Source organism: Pseudorasbora parva, chromosome 12 (assembly GCF_024679245.1).
Source record: "Pseudorasbora parva isolate DD20220531a chromosome 12, ASM2467924v1, whole genome shotgun sequence".
Classification (NCBI taxonomy): domain Eukaryota; kingdom Metazoa; phylum Chordata; class Actinopteri; order Cypriniformes; family Gobionidae; genus Pseudorasbora; species Pseudorasbora parva.
In genome coordinates this window covers 34,858,132-34,878,725 of record NC_090183.1, presented here as the reverse complement: position 1 = coordinate 34,878,725, position 20,594 = coordinate 34,858,132, and the positions used below count along the sequence as shown (strand labels likewise).

The window sequence follows — 20,594 nt, the reverse complement described above, 5'->3', positions numbered from 1 at the left end:
AAAAACATCACAGGTAACACTTTACAATGAAGTCTCATTTATTAACATTAGTTAATGTATTAACTAACATGAACTAACCAATAACATGTTATTGTATTTGTTAATATTTCTTAACATTAGTGAAAGGGTTAGTTCACCCAAAAATGAAATTGATGTCATTAATGACACCCTAATGTCGTTCCACACGCGTAAGACCTTCGTTCATCTTCAGAACACAGTTTTAAGATATTTTATATTTAGTCCGAGAGCATATGCAAGTGTATGCACACTATACTGTCCATGTCCAGAAAGGGAACAAAAACATCATCAAAGTAGTCCATATGTGACATCAGTTAGTTAGAATCTCTTGAAGTATCGAAAATGCATTTCGGTCCAAAAAATAACAAAAACTACGACTTTATTCAGCATTGTCTTCTCTTCCCTGTTTGTTTTCAATCCTCAAATAAAGATTCAAAATATAAAATGTCTTAAACTGTGTTCCGAAGATGAACGGAGGCTTTACGGGTGTGGAACGACATTTCATGGGCATCCGAGATGTAGGAGTATTTGTTTCCCCAGTAGTTTCAATTTTGATCATTTTAGGTCAAACCGTTCTTGTCTGTGCCTCACATAATGCAGGTCTATGGTCACCACCTCAAAGAGCATACACAGAGTAGTCCAAATTAAACAATCCCCCATCGTAAGTACACACTGATGGCCTAAGACACGAAACGAGTGGTTTGTGTGAGAAAACGAACAGTATTTATATCCGACTGATCCGAGGGCGCGCGTGTGAGGTAAAAACGATATAAATACTGTTCGTTTTCTCACACAAACCACTCATTTCGTGTCTTAGGCCATCAGTGTGTACTTAAGATGGGGGATTGTTTAATTTGGACTTCTCTGTGTATGCTCTTTGAGGTGGTGACCATAGACCTGCATTATGTGAGGCACAGACAAGAACGGTTTGACCTAAAATGATCAAAATTGAAACTACTGGGGAAACAAATACTCCTACATCTCGGATGCCCATGAGGTAAGCTAAAACATATCAAAATTTAATTTCAAAATGAACTATCCCTTTAATGAAAATACAGCTGTTCACTGTTTGTTCATGTTACGTCAGTGCATTAAACACAAAAACAAATACAACTTTTGATTTTAATAATGCATTAGTGAATTTTGAAATTAACATTAACAAAGATTAATAAATGCTGTAGAAGTGCAGTTTATTATTAGTTCATGTTAACTAGTGTAGTTAACTAATGAAACCTTATTGTAAAGTGTTACCAACATTTCAAACACAAACCATAACATTTAGTGTACTAACCAAAATACCCAAATGTGTTCATTAATGTTCTAATAAATGTTTTTGTTAAAAGAGTTTCATTTAAAAGTAATTTTATTCAACTATGTAAAACAGTAGATGGTTGTATACAGTATTGTGTGTGTATAGTACATGATCAGGTCATGTCAGGGATAACAAACTGCACTTGGAGAGATAACCTGGTACAGGAAAGGTGAAACACTGTCTAAATTGACCATATTTCTACATTTATCGAAATAGAGTCTGATGCCAAACACCAGGGGAATGAATCCTAAAATGCCTAAAAACTTAGTTTACTAAAAAATAGTCAGTATTTTGATATTGTATTGGATATGTTAAAGCAGACATTTAATTCAAGAGGTTTAGTGTAAAACCAGGAACATGACAAAAGACCCAAATTTCATCATTCACTTTCCACACTTGGTTTGTTTTTCAGTTTTGAATTTATTTAAGAATAACTTGAAACAATCAAATGTTGTCATTCTCAATATCAAGTTCTGTTTCCCCCTTTTATGTTAGCGCCATCAGCAGTGGAACAAACCACAGTCACATTTAATATGCAAGAGGGAAAATGGAAAAACAAACAAAAAAAAAAAAAGTGTAGAGGGCATTGCTAAAGTGGGATTCCAGCTATGCCTGGACAAACCGTAGCGGCAATTCTCAGCATAAATGTTTGGCACGACAGGATAGTGGTACAATTTGTGCCAATTTCCCCTCATTTTCATCCAACAGTATAGGGCCAGACACTGTGCAGAGCAAAAAAACCTAAAAATAACAAAGCAACTAAAACTTTTTTTTTCTTTTTTCCATGGGGCACTGTCAATTAGCATTCACAGACTAAAAGTCTGCCATCTTGAATTAAAACAAGACAGATAACAAAACAAAACACTTGTAGGAGACCTTTGATCGAGTTTTATGGGAAGGATGTAACACTACGTGTTTTTGTCAGGAGTGCACCGTGAGCGCAGATTAATTTTAGGCAACAGACCATTTCTGTGCGAAAGAGAAAGAGCCGTCTTTGAAGCGAAATGCAGAACACTGGCCATAAAAGAGCAGCACAGCTTGCCAAGCGGCATTACAAACAATGCAGTTCCTCAATAAATACAGATTCCTTGACATTAAAATTGAGACTAGAGCTGCTCTGTACCTTTGAAAGCATTGCTGCAAATGCGAATGGACTGGGGAAGACCTGTGAAACACGAGCCAAAAAAGACAAACAAACAAAAAACATTCTGAATATTAAGTGCACTTTCACAGTTCAACCATAATACATCAATAAAGTTCCACTTCCTCCCTTTGATCTTGTTGTTTTATTAAGTTTAGATGGTGATCAGTCCTGCAGGTGTTGAAAACTTCTAACCGTCCCTCCTTTTTATGACTACAAAAGCAAAAAGTGAGTGGATTTCCTGGCAGACATGACAGAAGGGATTTCCTCCCTTAAAATAAATAACGCTATATCTCAGTGCATACAAAAAGGGAACCTTAACACGTACATAAGAGGGAGAGAGAGCCAAGAGTCCAGTGTGGTTTTATCTACTTTTTAGGCACAGGCACACGGCCACCAGAACTTTCCCATTTTAACCCATTTCACGTTCCCTTACATTTAAACTTGATATTTACTTTTAGTTGTCGATGTATCTGAACCCTCCTTTGAAGCACAAATGAAACCTCTGAGGGCAAATGTGAGTTCTTTTGTGGATCCTGGAGCCTCAGAGCATGCCGAAGCCTTTGGCGTAAGTGATGGCTTTAAGGAGTCTCTCTCTAAGTTTCTCTATGGTGGAGTATTCAGGGAGGAGCAGCACGTTGAAGCAAGTATGAGAGGTGGGTAACCTGATCATAGGAGGAGGAGAAGAAAAGTGAATTACTTTAGACTAAAAAAGCATGTGTATTGCTGTAGAAAGAAATGTACACAATGTCATTAAATGTGATAAAATTAGAGGGTGTAATGATACACTATTCGATACATTTCATGATATTAAACTCATGATACAATACTGTCATGATACATTAAGCCAAAATAAAGAAGTGGGTTGGGTTTTGTTATCATTATTACTTCTAATACATATGGTAACAAGTTAACAAAAAATGCACTGTTGATTAAAATGCTAAATTTGTTATAGACTTGGGGGGTGGACTTGGAAACTTTTTTTTATCATGATACTACTAAAACTAAAAACGTGACATGGCGAGTTAAGTTTTCACTTCAAGGAGCGCCGCTTTAAATTATGCTTAAAATGACCTCCCAAACTTGACTAGTCCATCCAAAAATGTTTATTTGGTCTCCATTTTTTAGTTTATTTGGTGTTAGTTTCTCATGTCACGTGTACATTTTGCCATCCCTGTTTACTACAGTATGCGAGTTGTTGTAAATCTGCTCATCGTATAAAGCCATCGTCTCTCTTCAGAAGACTTTTGAATTAGACAGAAGGATTTGAATTAGACAGCTTGTTTGATTATTTCTGCAATGACATTTAAAAAAAAAAAGTTAGCGGAATTGACTTTAAAGGTCCTGTTCTTCGCAATCCCATCTTTCAAAATAATACCTGTATTTTATATTATATATATATATATATATATATATATATATATATATATATATATATATATATATATATATATAAAGCTCAAAGTTCAATGCCAAGCGAGATATTTTATTTAACAGAAGTTCCCTTTCAAAGCCTACAGCGAACGGCCGGTTTGGACTACAGCCCTGCACTTCCTTCAGGAATGACAACACTTTCTGTTTCTGAAACTGTGGCCTGCCTTAAACTGTGATCTCTCGCCTGCAAATTGTCCAAAATGCTGCAGCAAGACTTCTCTCTTTTTCGACAGTAAAGAGGGGTCACATTTCTCCCATTTTAGCGACCTTACATTGGCTTTCTCTAAACTTTAGAATCGGTTTTAAAAATGCTGTTTTTGTGTACAAGGTTTTATCTGGTGTTGCACCAAAAGACATTAGTAATCTTCTGATTCCTACATCTTTTTTGTTCTCTCTGGCTTTTGATTAGATTGCATTTTTATATTGCGATATCTCTATAAAGATGCATCGTTATAGCCCTAATTTAACAGTAGAGAATGTAATACATAATTGCTTTACCATTGCTAGTATTATTCCAGCATTAGTTTCAGATCATGCATAAAATGTTAGCATGTCTGGAGTGGCAAGGTATGAGGAAAAAAAATTCTGATGCATTACGGTTCTTCTGCGATTCTGAATTAATTAAGCTGCACGATGGCACTTGTGTGTACACAAAAGACTGCTTATTCTGCTTAAGATTCAACTGATATGATACATGATCATACGACTATTTGAATAAGGTATGATCTCAAAACCTGAAGTCATTATTGTCTGACAGTGTAGAGGTGGTAAGCGTTTACCTGTCTGAGTCAGGGCCGTTTTTGGCAATAATCATCTTGAGTTTGCCTAAACCTCCAACTGGAGCTCTATCTGTGCCAGTGGTGAACTGAAGAAATAGCCTCTTCTGCTCCTGCCCAAATGAGTGCACAGTCTCCCAGAATTCCCTGATGAGAGTCAAAAATATCATATATCATCATGTTTTTCCCAACATAGGAAGTCGTTTTTACAATTAGTGATCCACTGATATGGTTCTCGTAAATGCTGAAGCCATTATCTGGAAAGCAGGATGGCTGATAGGCAATATAGGGACCAATGCCCATATTTAATTGACAGCACTGAGAGGAAAGTTAAAACTGCTGACATAAAAATTAATAATTCACATATTTATTAGCACATTTACAAGTTGGTCAGTAGGGTTTGTAACTGGAGAAACTGCTAACAACCTCAAATGTCCAAATATCAGCTGATCACTACTTTTTTACATCTTATATAAAAATATTTTAAATAGACAATATATTAAATGAGTATATATATCCACATACTTAATAATGCGAGAGTCTTTGTTGTATCCTCCATCATATTCTGTACTCTCTTCAAGTGCTTGGAAATCAAGATTCTGCATGAGAACAAAACAAATGGGTTTATATATATATATACATATGGATGTGCCACATGCAAGGGCATCCCGGAGGTAGTTAACAGTCTGTAGCTAACTCACCCTGCTGCCACATATAAGCAGCTCAATTTCCTCTGGTCGAAACAGATACTTCAGTGGCGACTCATTAGTGACCATGTGGAATCCTCTTCTGAAGGCCTTGAACTGTTTCTCCACACTTTTGTTCAGCATGTACTCTGCATAGAGCGCCACAAAATCCTGCAGAGACCCACTTCATGTTATAACTGCAGATATGAACATATCTGTGGTTTTCATAAGTTGAATGAATGAATGAATGAATGAATTTGAATTTGAAAGTGAACTAACCTTTCTGTTCTCATTGGTAACTGGGATTTTATCGCCACCCTCCTTTAAATCATACATTAGTGGGTTTCCAAACAGGTCTGTTTGAGAGATCTGGAAGGTAATCATCATGTCTTCTTCCACATTACCTTCATATTCCTGTAGGTCCTTCAGACTCTGAAAAAGAACCTGAAAAACACACACCATTTTGACACAATATATATAATCGTTCTCCCTGCACTGATACTACAAGCTTTTTTGTGTGCTAATCCAGTCCATCAAACAACTGCCATGTGAAAAAGAGCAAGAATCAACTCGCCCCAAATATTTTGATGAGCCAGTGAAGTGCTGATGTACCTGCTCACAATCTCTGCTTTAAATCCACTTGCATCTGGTACAAGTGCGGACAAATGCAAGGGTTGGACAATAAATTATATCATATCGAGATTGAGAGATCAAATTTACATTGATAACATTTATAAGCTCTGGACATTTTAACACGCTATGGATCAAACAGCCAATCATAGAGCAGAACTAAATGCGTCAACAGCCTTTTAGTATATGTCGCTAATAAGTGATTTCTGCTCGTCTTTGTGATTAAACGGCAGAGTTTCGTCTGACAAACTAAAACTGAAAGATCTTCATGACAAACCGACAAAATAAAAGTTTGGTTTAACTTCAAGAAATTATAACAAATAACACTATTGTATACTAATGTACTTCTAATAATAATACAATTATTATTTCTAATGAATATCATACAACCAGGATATTTTATCATCCATGTTTTAAATGAGAATTTATATTGTGAATTTTTTATTTGATAGCAATTTATAAGCATGGCTACATTTTTAAAATTTACATAAATATGTATTAAAGGGATAGTTCCCTTTAAAATGAAAATTCTGGCATCCTTTACTACCCCTCAAATTGTTTCAAATCTGTATGAATTACAGCTGAACACAAGGGAAGATATTTTGAAGAATGTCAGTAACCAAACAGTAAATTGGAGCCATTGACTTCCATAGTAGAAAAAAATACTATAGAAGTCAATGGCTCCAAAAATAAAAATATAGAGATACATATCAACATCATATGACATGGAAAAAATATTGTGCTAATATTTTTGGCCTTGTTGTCCAGCCCTAATGCACACTCACTTGATATAAAGCTGAAATGTTGCTCTTTGTCAACTTGCAAAATGGAGTGGAAATGCTGAGGGGAAAAAATTGCCTATTTTTCCATTAATTTGGATTATGGATGATGGATAAAAAATCCATTAATATTAATGTTAACATATATTGTGTTTTTGAAAATAAAAGCACAATTATCTTTGTATAGACCGTTCCCCAAACTTGGTCCTGGAGGGATGCTGTCCTGTTGTGATTATATCCAACCCAAATCAAACACACCTGAACCAGCCAATGCCTTTATAGGACCTAGTAAGACATTGATTGGCTGGTTCAGGTGTGTTTGATTGGGGTTGGAACTAAACTCTGCAGGACAGCGGCCCTCCAGGACCGAGTTTGGGGACCCCTGGTATAGACATTAAATACTGTTGGGTTTGGCAAGATAATTTAATTGAAGCTACAATCAAGTTTGCCTACAAATGAAAGAAACATTTTTATAAAAAGTATGGACTACTATTGCTAAAGCATAATTTTTATTTACATAAAAGTAAACTTTAAAAATGCACACTACTGTTCAAAAGATTGGGATCAGTGACTTTTATTTGAAAGAAATTAATACTTTTATTCAGCAAAGACACATTAAATTGATCAAAAGTGATGGTAACGATTTTTAAAATCTACAAAAAAAGTATTACAGCTTCAACAAAAAAAATATTAAGCAGCAGAGCTGTTTTCAACATTAGTAATAATAATAATTGCTTCTTGGGCACCAAATCAGCTTATCATAATGATTTCTGAAAGATCATGTGACACTGAAGAAAATTCAGCTTTGCCATCACAAGAATAAATTACATTTTAAGATATCTTTAAGAGAACAGTTATTTTAAATAGTATTTCACAATCTCAAGTATTTTTGATTAAATAAAGATTAGCATAAGACCATTCCGATAAAAACATACAAAAAAAACCTTACTGACCCCAAACTTTGAGTTATAATAGTGTTTTCATTTTTAAAATAAATGCTGAACTAGGAATGCTGAAAAATGAAGAAATGAAACCAGGCAAGTATTACCGGATGTGAGTCTGCAAGGTCTCGAAACGTTCCTTTCTTTCCCATTAATTTTCTGTAAACCACCATAGGGAAGTGCACATCGAGAATGCAATTATTGTAGATAGCTAGGCCCAGGACGATGCCTATCAAGGTGAACTGGCCTTCATTTTCAAATGATGAAGGGTTGAACCAGAAAAGCTTTGTGCTTTCATCATAGGTAAACATTCCTGTGGATGAAACAAAGAAAAAGCGTAAGGAAGGGTGCACAACAGAAGACAATCAATATGAAAACAAGACAGGTCGAATCAACAGTGTAAAAGAAGTTCTGACTGGAAAGTTATGGCCTGGTTTCACAAACAGGGTTTAGCATCAAGCCTTAGTTAAATTAGGAGATTGAAGCAGCTTTTAGAAACATGCCTTAGAAAAAAACATTACTGATGTTGCCTTTAGTTAAAACAGCTCAAACATGTATTGTAGTGTGGGACTAGGCTTAAAGGGTTAGTTCTAAGAGCTTGCTGTCCCTCCATAGACAGCTATGCAACTGACACTTTGATGTTTCAAAAAGTTCATAAAGAGATCTTAAAGCTAATCCATAAGAATTGAGTGGTTTAGTCAAACTTTTCTGAAGAGACATGATCCTTTTATATGATGAACATATTTAATTTAGGCTTTTATTCACATATAAACATTCTTTAACTCACACATTAGTTATGGTAAAAGGAAGCTCAAGCATGTTTGCTTGGTGTGAGAGAACCAGTGAGGATATTTTTTGTGTTACGCATCACTTTTGAGCTTCCGCAAGAACCAATGAGGTCAAGCATGTTCGGTTGAAATCAATTCATATAAATTACTTTTACAATCTCTTTATGAACTTTTTGAAGCATCAAAGTGTCCGTGTAGCTGACTATGGAGGGATAGAAAGCTCTTAGATTTCCTCAAAAAGATTTTAATTTGTGTTCTGAGGACAAACAGTCTTACGGGGTTGGAACAACATGAGGATGAGTAATTAATGACAGAATTTTCCTTTTTGGGTGAACTAACCGTTTAAAGGGTTAGTTCACCCAAAAATGAAATTGATGTCATTAATGACTCACCCTAATGTCGCTCCACACCCGTAAGACCTCCGTTCATCTTCAGAACACAGTTTAAGATATTTTATATTTAGTCCGAGAGCGTATGCAAGTGCATGCACACTATACTGTCCATGTCCAGAAAGGGAACAAAAACATCATCAAAGTAGTCCATATGTGACATCAGTTGGTTAATTAGAATCTCTTGAAGCATCGAAAATACATTTGGGTCCAAAAAAAAAATCACAAAAACTACGACTTTATTCAGCATTGTCTTCTCTTCCCTGTTTGTTTTCAATCCTCAAATAAAGATTAAAAAAGGTATGAATGAGTGAATCGATTCATGATTCGGATTGCCAAAGTCACGTGATTTCAGCAGTTTGACACACGATCCGAAATTATGAATCGATACGCTGATTCATAACCGTTTGAATTAACCAACTAATTAGAGCCCTTTCCACCACCGCAGAACATCTCATTGTTCCTTTTAATTAATAATATAAATATAAAACGAAGGAGAAGCCTAGGCCCGCATTTTAGCTATGACGTGAAAATTGGCCCGAAGCCTGGCCCTAGGGGCGTAAAAAAGTCGGGACCCGTCGGGCTTGGGCATAAATGCAGGGCTTTACAACTAATGTCACATATGGACTACTTTGATGATGTTTTTATTCCCTTTCTGGACATGGACAGTATAGTGTGCATACGCTCTCTGACTTAATATAAAATATCTTAAACTGTGTTTCAAAGATGAACGGAGGTCTTACGGGTGTGGAACGACATTAGGGTGAGTCATTAATTAAATCAATTTCATTTTTGGGTGAACTAACCCTTTAAGCCTCATCTATGAAACCGGGTGTAACCCAACAAGGCTATACAAATGGTAAACTATCCATTTTAGAATCACTAAATCTGAATTAAACTGAAATTAAACTGAGTTAAGATGCATGAAGAAAGCAGATAAGACAAGTAGGAATAATGAAAGCTAATTACCTATATCTGGGTTAAAGATCTCCTCTACGACCAGTTGAAAGAACTCTTTGGATACTCCTCCTTCATCCACTCCTTGCTCACCCTCAAACTCCACATACAGCTGTTTCTTCAGGTCTGCTGGGTTTTCCATGGCAATCATCTCCAACTAAAATCAATCACACATTCATTTTACATCAAAAATCATCCTCAAAAATTATAAACTATACACAACAAACCATTCAGATATACACTATTCCTTTAAAACAACATTCATCTTGAGTTCATTGGGACCTACCCTGACAAGAGCATCGTCAATGACGTGGTCTCTGCGCACTTTGAGTCGCAGATAGGGGTTCAGCTGTTGTCCCTGCACCAAACTGTAGAGGGCAGTAATCCTGCGTTCGCTGTACATGCGGATACGGTTGTCATAGTACAGGCCTAGATTCTTAGTCACAGGGTTAAGAATGAACGGGCAGGTCATAAAGGAGAACTTGCTCTCTGTCTCCACCTTAAAGAAAGTGTAGTCTTTGTCCATTTCCAGCACCTCATTGAGCGGTTCATTGATGAACTCCTCGAAGGGGATGAGAGGTTTTCGACAGTCCGAGGCACGAATGCCCAGCTCCGTCTCCAGCGGATCCACCCGAGGGCCTTTCTTATTGCGCCGTTCCTCGCCCAGCAGCTCCTGCAGAGTCAACTCGCTCGACTCCGGGATCGGTTCGTCGTCTTCCTCCTCGTTGTGACCCGTGTCTAGGTCGCCGCCCAATACGTTTGCATAGTAGACGATTTTCAAGCACTTGGTGGCTGCCACCACTCCATCATCCTCGTTGACCAGGTTGTCGCTGCTAAACTCGTTGCTGATGACCGTGTAGGTAATAAGCTGCTGGAAAGTCTCGACCAACCGTCGGATCTGGTCTGTGCCGTACTGCGACCACAACCACGCAAGCTTGGCCAGAGCCGGAAGAGGTAGCTTGCTCATTGCCTTGCAGAATTGCGGCAGTGCGATTTCTAAGTATTCTGGACTGTGGAGGTTACTGTTCTCCATGACGATAATGAAGACGTTCAGGTAATTAGGGTCGGTGGCGTACACGTTGTGATAGGTGAGGTCACACTCTACGTTGGGCGACAGGTAGACTAACGCGTTGAGGAATGCTGCTTCAATCTTCTCGTTAGATAATAGTCTGTCGTACACTCTTCTAACCGCTTCGATGTCTACAGAAACTTCTACAGGATCAAACTTTTGGACGTTGTTCTCCCCGTGAGACGGCCCGTCTTCACTTGACGCCGAGGCTTCGGGTTCCACCTCCATCGCCGTGGATGAACCAGAGGCCGTTTCTTTCTCATCTTCATCTTTGTCCTCATCCTTGGCCTGAAGGGACTTGAGCTCTTCCTTGGTATGTTGCTTCGCCTTGCGGAAACTCTGGACCAGACTCTCTGCACTTGAGAAAACCCTACCAATGACACGGATCAGAGGTGAATAGTCTTCACTCTCACTGCAGAGACTGAGGATTTCATACACCTTCTCCTCCGTCAAGAAATTCAGATCTGCCAAAGAACAGAAAAACGCACATTTAAACATTGTGCATATAAGATTTGTTGTTTGTTTGAGTATTTCACCAACAAAATGTCAACACTATTGATATCGACTGAAATTCTGCCATCATGACTACATTATTCACCTCTAAAGTCCTCCCTTGTGGGTTGTAGGTCCTTATGGTTCATCTTCCCGTTGCTGCAAGCAGAGAAGTTGTGAGCTCCTTTGGCACTGTTCTCCGGGAAGGCTGAACTGGCTCCTTTCTTAGAGGGATGAGGATCACACAGTTTGGCATTATTCTTATATAACTCCAGGGCCTTGATGGCCGCTGCATTGTTATCCATGCGCTGGAAACCCGGAGAAGAGCCACAAGCCTCATTCGTGCAGGCCTCATTTCCACAGCCCTCTGTTAACTGGTGGTAGTAGCGCTCAATTAAATGCTTTGCAGCCGCTCGCTTCCTGCATCAGACATTCAAACAGGACGGCAGGTGGGTTTAGTATGGTTCAATCCCAAAATAAGTGCACATCAGAGCATTTACTTCTCTACTAATCAAACTCAAAGACAACCATCCATTTCAATTCTCCAACAGCCATTAAAACATTACTGTTGCGTGTGCGCTACTTGGCCTACTCTCAAAATGATGGAAAAAGCGAGCATTATACCTTAATTTTTTAAAGAAAATTATTAATCTGAAATAGAATGGTATGAATATGAGTAAAAATCTGCTATGGTGTAAATAAATGTAACAAATTGTGTAAAAATATATAATTTATTGTAAAAATGTTAGCAGGCTTTGATAATTGCCTAAGAAAACTGAGAAGAAAGAAACTGCATTTAATAAAAATCACCTGTTAAGATCTTACAACAGCATATGAGTCAAATTGGACAACAACAGGGACTGTTGTCAAGATCACTCATCTAACAATTATCAATTGCCAAAATAATATTTGTTTTTCATTTTCTCTCTCTACTAGGAAAGTGATGACATAGTCAAAACATTTGGCAGTGTGGGCTTTCCAGGTGAAGGTGTGTACTGCCTGTACCTTTGTTGTGCTTGTTATTTTTTTGACAGACATCGATGTTGTGATATTCAAATGAAGTGGATTTAAAAACTGATGGATTATAAGGTAATCACTATTTATTTCAGTAATGTTCAGTGAAGTGATTGATGACCATGAGTGTTATTTTTTGTTTTTAGTTATAATATTCCATCTAAGCGATGGAAATTATAATTTTTGGGTAATTATAACTGTGCTGGCGTTTTTGCAGAATCATATTGTTGCGTAATAAATGACATGTTATTCAGAGACTGACATGTTTGGCTTGTCAAAAATTACATTCAGCTGTTGCACATTCATTGACTTATTTTTAACCAGGAAAGGAGTGGTCTTGATGCACAAATGTGTTTATTATAGTCTCTTATAATAAAAAAAAACAATCTATCCCCCAAGGAAATGCAGATCCTGTTGTAAATAATAGTGAACAACTATTATTTACTAAAAGAAAACCCCACATACAATGCTGTCAGTCATGCAAAATGCTTTTTGCACGGACAAGTAAATGTCATGCATTGATCAGTCACAATGGGCCAAAAAACATTTAATGGACATTTGTCTTCATATCATTATTAATTTGAGGCCATTATAATATAAAGTGTTGGTTTCAATAAGTTGCTCTATTGACAGCATTTGTGGCTTAATGTTGAATTAAATTAAAAATAATTGACTTGTCCCTCAGTCAAAAAACAGCAAGTGTCACATATATAACTTACAATGAAAGTTAGATTTCATAAAGCTTGTATTTTTGTTACAGCTTTAACATTATTCATATTAATTTAATGAATTACTTTTTTTGACTTTCCTAAATGGATAAACTTCTGGTTATGAGTCATCAACATATTTATTGGAAACAATGTTGAGGTCTTGTGGCTTATTCTTTTAAAACACTGCAATAATGCAATAATGTTTATTGCTTTGCCTTGTGTACTTCCAAATGTCTTACTGTATGACTTTTCCTTTTTCTAACTGAGGGATGAGCCACCAGTGTGGTCAATAGTGCTTTTTTAATCAACCCTTAAGGTGCGGACACATTAGTTGAATTTCAGAAAAACAATTTTGTTTCAAAATAAGACCCACAGTCAAAGTAGCAACACCGCTCACAAAGAAGTCACTCGCTTTCAAACCAAGCAGCTTTCTGTTGGTCAACAGGGCGAATTCACATGAGCAAAAGTTCCCTAAATCTGCTTAGGGAACTTTTTTGCCTGCACACAAGACACTTAACTGTGCAGATTCCAGTTGAACAACAAAGTTTCAACTGGAATTAAATGTGACCGCACCTTAAAGATAATTTAGGATTGGCTTATTCTTAAGGCAAACTGTAAAATAGGTCAGTAATGTGTAAACGACTATGTATGTTGAATAAAAAACAATGAAAACAGTATTTAAAGACACTTACATTAGAATTGCTTAAAGTTTCCAATATCACACTCTTCTTCAGCTCTGAACTCAAAGAGACCAAAAGGTGGTCAGGTAACAATCCTGCAGATTAACAGAGAGAAGTCACTCACTCACATCAATAACTTTATTACAGACAATATCCACAGATCATTGGGAATAGTTTACTTAATGATGACTGATGAAAGGGATTAAAACTGCCCCATGGATATTTGAGAAACATTGTTCTGTTGGTAAACACGAACGAACGTGCATCACGGCGCAGAACGTCACAATAAATAACGTCTTAAAACCTATCGAGCTAAAGTTACCTACCTAGAAGGTAATTTGGGACACTAAACGCTGTCCAGGTAAGTAAGTCAGCTCACCAGTATTTGACACATTCTCTTGTGTCTGCAAGAACAGCAGCAACATAAACCTAAACAGAGGCCAACTAAAAACACACCATGGGCTTTCGCAATAGTAACATCCTGTGAACCGGTCACCAGTCGTTTACACCGAACTGGAGGATGAGAGGCCGCAGAGGGGCAGGCAGGGGGTATGACAGTGCACAAACAACTGCAACCCTGCATACACACAGTCAGTCTCCAACAGATAATTTTTAAGACTCACGAACACACAGCCAACATTCACGAGTAAACTGTGCTGATGATTATCGGGGTGCATAAGGCAGAGCGAGAGCAGCATATCTGGTAACCTTGCAGTAACTGTCATGGGGAGTAATGGCAGGAAAGAGCTGAGTAACTAGTTAGCCTAGCTGTAGCTAACCACAGTCTGACATTTAGAAGCAACGCACGGGTTTTACTAAACGCTTATTGTTTCATAATCAAAACGAGGGAGTATTAAAGATATCAAGACTACACAGATTTCGCTGCTTTATCAGAAACTCTCTCCGTCCCTCCCGGAGCGGGTTAGCAGCGCGGCTAACTGGCCTAAAAGCGCTCATTGCGGCTTCGATCAAGCGCGATCGAAATTGGGGAAAGGGGCGATTAATGTTTTGACAGCTTACTTCTGATGATGTTCTGATGCGGACGAAAGTATCTGGTCTTTCAACATCACAATCGCTCCGAGTGCGGCGTGTATTCAACTCCAACCCCTCCACAAAATATTCGCGGCCATCTTGATCAACTGAGGCAAACACGGAGAGCGATCCCACAATGCACTGAGGCACGAGGACGACCATCAGTATAAAAACACGGCACAGACCTCTGGCAGTCAGTCAAGATCTGAATGAGATGTGTGGATGGAATACTGTTGAAACGCTTAAAACGATATGCATGTGCTCACACAGACAAACTTTTAAAACATGGCCTAATACTTTTTTATTTCTTTTTTATTTTCACATATTCACATATTATTCAAAATCAAATTGGTCTCGATGTATATATATATGAATAATATGTGATTTGAATCTTTTGAGTCAGTTGAGCTAAAATACACACATAACGTTTTTAAAGGTGCACTGTGTAAATTAGCACCATCTAGTGATGAGGTTGCAAATTGCAACCGCCCACCACTCACCCCTCCTTTTCGAAGCACATAGAGAAGGTAGGATGGCCGACACAGGACAAAGATGTCGCCTGAGGCAGCAGAGAGCAGAGAGTAGCGCTCTGTAAGCAGTTTGTCTATTTCACTGTAAGGGGACCCGCAAGTGTATAGAAATGGCTCATTCTAAAGGGGGTCGCACACCGGACGCGGAGCTCGGCGGCGCGCTGCGCAGCGTCTCAAGTATCGCACACCGGACGCGCACATTTTAAAAGGCTACTTTTATTATACATTTCCCCAAAATATGTTTAGACTTTATTCAAGCTGTTGAACTCAGAATGTAAAACAAATGTGTCTTGTAGCAAAGGTTGAAATCAGTATACCTTAACAATAATATACTTTTAATATAAAGCCTTGAAATGGCGCTCTGTGGCGCGGCAGGATTTAGAACAACTTCCTGAGTCGCCGCGGACAGGCGCCGAATGCCGCCACCGGTGTGCGTACACTCATTGAAAACAATGTGTTCGAATTTTAAAGACGTGGCGCGCCGCCGAGCTCCGCGTCCGGTGTGCGACCCCCTTAAGGTAATAAAAACATAACGGTTTATTACGTAAGGGGTTTATACACCACTGAAAACATAGTTATGTATATTATTTTGCATTTCTATCAATATATCATAAATGCTACAACCTGCACCTATAATATAAATAACTTTTTGTAGGTTCTTGTAATGTTTAGGGAAAATGTTCCTAGAACAGAATTCTGACAACATTCTTTTGATGTTTATGTAGTTGATGTTTTTGTAGTGATGAAAGAAAATGTTCAAAGAAGCAACATGGAACGTCCTCATGAGCTATTGTTTTTTTAAACGGTCTTTTAATGAGTCATTGAATCATTTACATCATGTGTTATGAGTTTCTGAATCATTTGCTCAACTGATTTATTAAAAAAACACATTTGCACATTCACAAGAGAAATAAGTCTTTGCGTATTTACAAATCTACTGAGAGGCTTTAGGTTCTTAATAACTGTCAATGTTTGTACTGCGCATCAGCTAGAAAAAAAATCGTACTGAAAGTGATTCTAAAAATATTGTTCCTTTGTTCCTTTGTGTCTTTATCTTTATAGTTGTGGACTTCCCTGTTCTCAATCTTTTTAATGATTATTTTAACATCATTACTGTTATAATCATCATCCTTGGTGTAAGGTCAATGGAATATTCTCAGAATTTAATTTATACACCATATTGCCAAAAGTATTAGGACACCCCTCCAAATCATTGAATTCAGGTGTTCCAATCACTTCAATGGCCACAGGTGTATAAAATCAAGCACTAGGCATGCAGACTGCTTCAAACATTTATGAAAGAATGGGTCGCTCTCAGGAGCTCAGTGAATTTAAGTGTGATACTGTGATAGGTTGCCAGCCACCTGTGCAATAATTCATTCATGAAATATACTCACTACTAAATATTTAATGATAAACTTTAAATATATGATACTACATAAAATCACAGAGCAGGGTCAGCGCATGCTGAGGCACACAGTGTGCAAAAGTCACCAACTTTCTGCAGAGTCAATAGCTACAGACCTCCAAACTTTGTGTGACCTTCAGATTAGCTCAATAACAATGTGTAGAGAGCTTAATGGAATGGGTTTCCATGGCCGAGCAGTTGTATCCAATGTTTACATCACCAAGTGCAATTGAATGCGTCGGATGCGGTGGTGTAAAGCATGCCACACTAGACTTCAGAGCAGAGGCCACGTGTTCTTTGGAGTGACAAATAACGATTTTCTGTCTGGGTTTGGCGGTTGCCAGAAGAACGGTACTTGCCTGACTGCAATGTTCCAAGTGTAAAGTTTGGTGGAGGGGGGGGGGGATAATTGTGTGTGGGTTGTTTTTTCAGGGGTTTGACTTGGCCTCTTAGTTCTAGTGAAAGGAACTCTTAATGCTTCAGCATACCAAGACATTTTGTGCAAGTAAAGGCAGGCGTTCCAAAATGTTTGGCAATATAGTGTGTGTAGCCTACAGAGTTCGGAAGATTACTTTTAAAATGCATTTCACTACAGATTACAAAATGCATACTTTAAAAAGTAACTTGAAATGTATTTTGTTAGATTACACAAGTTTTGTAACTTAATCTACTTCAGAATACTAATAAGGCAATGTAAAGTCAAGTCAATTTAATTTATATAGCGCTTTTTACAATACAGATTGTTTCAAAGCAGCTTCATAGTGCTAACAGGAAAATAAACAACAGAATTTGATTCGGCTGTACAGCCATTCTGGAGAAAACGGTGATGTCATCAGCTCATTTCAATTATCATACAGTGACAATGTAACACAAAGGGACCACCAAACATAAAACTTAGTTTTCCACTGCATATTATTTTAATCAACATTCATTGTCAGTATTTATTGAAGCAAAAAGAGCAAAGAAAAAGTACTGAATGAATGCTCTCTGCATATTATAGTATAAATTCATAAAATACTTTCACCTCAAACCCACTAAATCCCAGCCTCAGCCCATTCAGAAGTACCAGTACTTAAAAACCTATATAGAAGCCTGACAACAATTCTTTTTTAAAAGAAAAAACGTCAGACGGACTTAGAGGCTTTTTTAGTCTTTATTATGTGAAATAGCTTATTCAGTACTAAAACAAAGTAACATGCAATTTTTTATTTTGTTAAAAGTATTTCTATTTTGCATATTCTGCAAGGGCTATGAAACTTATGAGCAGAAATGTAGCTTAGAATATTTGCTTGCCAGTTACAGTTTAAATGAATGTTTAAAAGTAATCACTTCGGTAATCTAAAATACTTATTTTGATTACCACCCTTTTAAAATGTAACTGTAATGAATTACATTTATTGAAATTTTGTATTTTAAATAGGAAACTAAGTTACGTGTATTTTGTTACTCCCCAACTTGCCTATATTATTGAAATGGATCAAATTACATAAAGTTTGAATAGTCTACATGTTGGTTCAGGCTGCATTTAGTGATTTAGAAGAAGAAGAAAAAAACCTAACTAGAATGTTTAAGGATGAATAAAACATTTCCTTGCAAGCACTGTAATAGAAGCTGTAAATAACCCAGTTTGAATAAAGGAAGCACAAACTGAATAGCTTCCTATATTTACTGCTTTCCATAAGACTGTCTGTTCCTGTATTGACAACCTATCACGTCACTAGACCCTGTTCACATCTATAGCCTTTTACAGCTGCAAGAAGCGGCAGCAGCTGCGAAAGACTTCATTACCATTTATTGATCTGGACTTTTGTTCTTCATCTAACGCTGTAACACTGATTTATCAATTTGCTCAGACATTTCTTAACAAAAAATCACAAAGCATGTAAGCCGTCACTGAATGCAAGATCCGTGTATCACAATAACACGACGGAACGACTGCAGTACTCAGAATTTTATTTTAGAGTCAGCACAGTTCTACATGGAGAAATGATTAGATATTGGAACTTCTAACTCTTATCCCAAGCTATTCATCACTGTAAAATGCATGAACATCACCCGTTAGATTACACATGCAACCCACTGTGTGTTTTGCTTATCTCACAGACTTACAAGAAAAGCACTTTTTTTCTCTCCCCGAAAAGAAACAAGAGGCATCCTGTAAAGTCAGAGGAAGCTCTTGTAGGCTTGAATAATGGAAAAGGTTAGTGTTTATGATGCTGCAGCTGCGGAGAGTGAGGATCTCATGAATATAGACAGCTGTTTAGCCTGGAGTCAACATGGTTGGAGATCCCACCCCACTCATACAAATCTGCCGAAGCATTATGAGATGGAAAGACTGAACTAATCTAAAGAGTGCCGTTGTTGTGCTGCATTTCTATGGAAGACAAGACAACAGGAGAAAACGATTTACATCTTCATATGTTCTTGAGATGCCCTAAAGCACTGAAATATTTTGGCCTCAATTAAAAGAAAAATTATATTTACGTTTAGTGTAGTCTGCAAAATATACTTAAAATGTAAACACAGTAAAACCGTAATATTGTGAGATACTACAATTTAAAATTACTTTTTGCTATTTTAACATATTTTGTGATATCTTTTTTTACTGCGATGACAAAGATGAATTTTCAGTATCTTAAAGGGATAGTTTCCCCAAAATTTAAAATTACCCCATGATTTACTCACCCTCGTATCATCTTAGGTGACAAATGCAATCTGAGTTATATTAAATAATATCCTGGCTATGGCTCCAAGCTTTATGGGAGTGAACAATTTTAAGACCAAAAAAGTGCATCCATCCATTATAAAAGTAATCTAATTACAAAATGATCTTCTGCCGAACCGCCTTCCATATTTAACTTAAGAAACACCTCTCACAGGAAATGCTTACGCTATGTCCAACGGCATCGTCTCTCCAGTTTTGTAATTTACAAATCCCATCGATTCGCTTCAGAAGGCCTTTATTAACCCCCCAGATCCTTGCAAATTATTTTTTATAATGGATGGATGTACTTTTTTTGGGCTTCAGATTTTATATTTAGAATGGCTTATCCAAGCTTGGATTAGCCAGGACATTTAAAAAAAAATATATAACTCTGATTGTATTTGTCTGAAAGAAGAATATGATAGACTTGAGGGTGAATGAATCGTGTGTAAATTTTCATGTTTATTTTAAATGTGGGTACTATTCAACAGATAGCTTTCTATTCATAAAAGAATCCTTAGAAATGTTTACAAAGGTGTTTTTCAACATTGATGTTGATAAGAAATGTTTCTTGAGCACTAAATCAGCATATTAGAATGATTTCTGAAAGATGTGACTCTGGCTGGCGTAATGATGAAAATGTAGGAATAGATGACATTATATATGATGTTAAAATAGCAAACAGTTATTTTATTAGTGAGCATAAGAGACTTTTTTTCTAAAACATTTAAAAAAAGTTTCCAAACTTAAACTATTTCTGAAGTTAGCAACTTCGAGGGGACATTGTAAGGTGGAGGCTGTTTTTTCACCACAAGCCTTTGGCCAGGTTGGCCACGTCAAGCGAAAGCCCATGGGATAAAGATGAAACCCAGAGCATTTCAGGCCCTTTTGTGAGATTAAAAAGTGCCAAAGCCTTGGGAAACTCACTGCAGAACATAAACAAGCTATACCAGTGAAAGAGATGGTCGTTATTTGACACACACAAATAGTCCATTTCACATGCTATCTAAGGGTTCATTTCAGCCGAGAGTAAGCACACAGAGCTCCACAGGGACTGCTGTGAAATACTCTCACACAGCTGACATGCAGTCAAGGTCTCTCTGA

General features: G+C 37.3%; 1 protein-coding gene across 1 annotated transcript; it reads right to left on the bottom strand.

Annotated features, from left to right (window-relative positions):
• Positions 1-1,730: 1,730 nt before the first annotated feature.
• Positions 1,731-14,995, bottom strand: ube3a (ubiquitin protein ligase E3A). Its single transcript, XM_067459970.1, has 11 exons — positions 14,837-14,995; positions 13,829-13,911; positions 11,519-11,832; positions 10,138-11,384; positions 9,864-10,008; positions 7,825-8,030; positions 5,647-5,811; positions 5,383-5,538; positions 5,207-5,280; positions 4,685-4,828; positions 1,731-3,136 (listed from the first exon to the last, which is right to left on the bottom strand). Coding segments are annotated over exons 2-11 (2,574 nt in total). The 5' UTR covers positions 13,831-13,911; positions 14,837-14,995; the 3' UTR covers positions 1,731-3,015.
• Between the last annotated feature and the right edge of the window lie 5,599 nt (positions 14,996-20,594).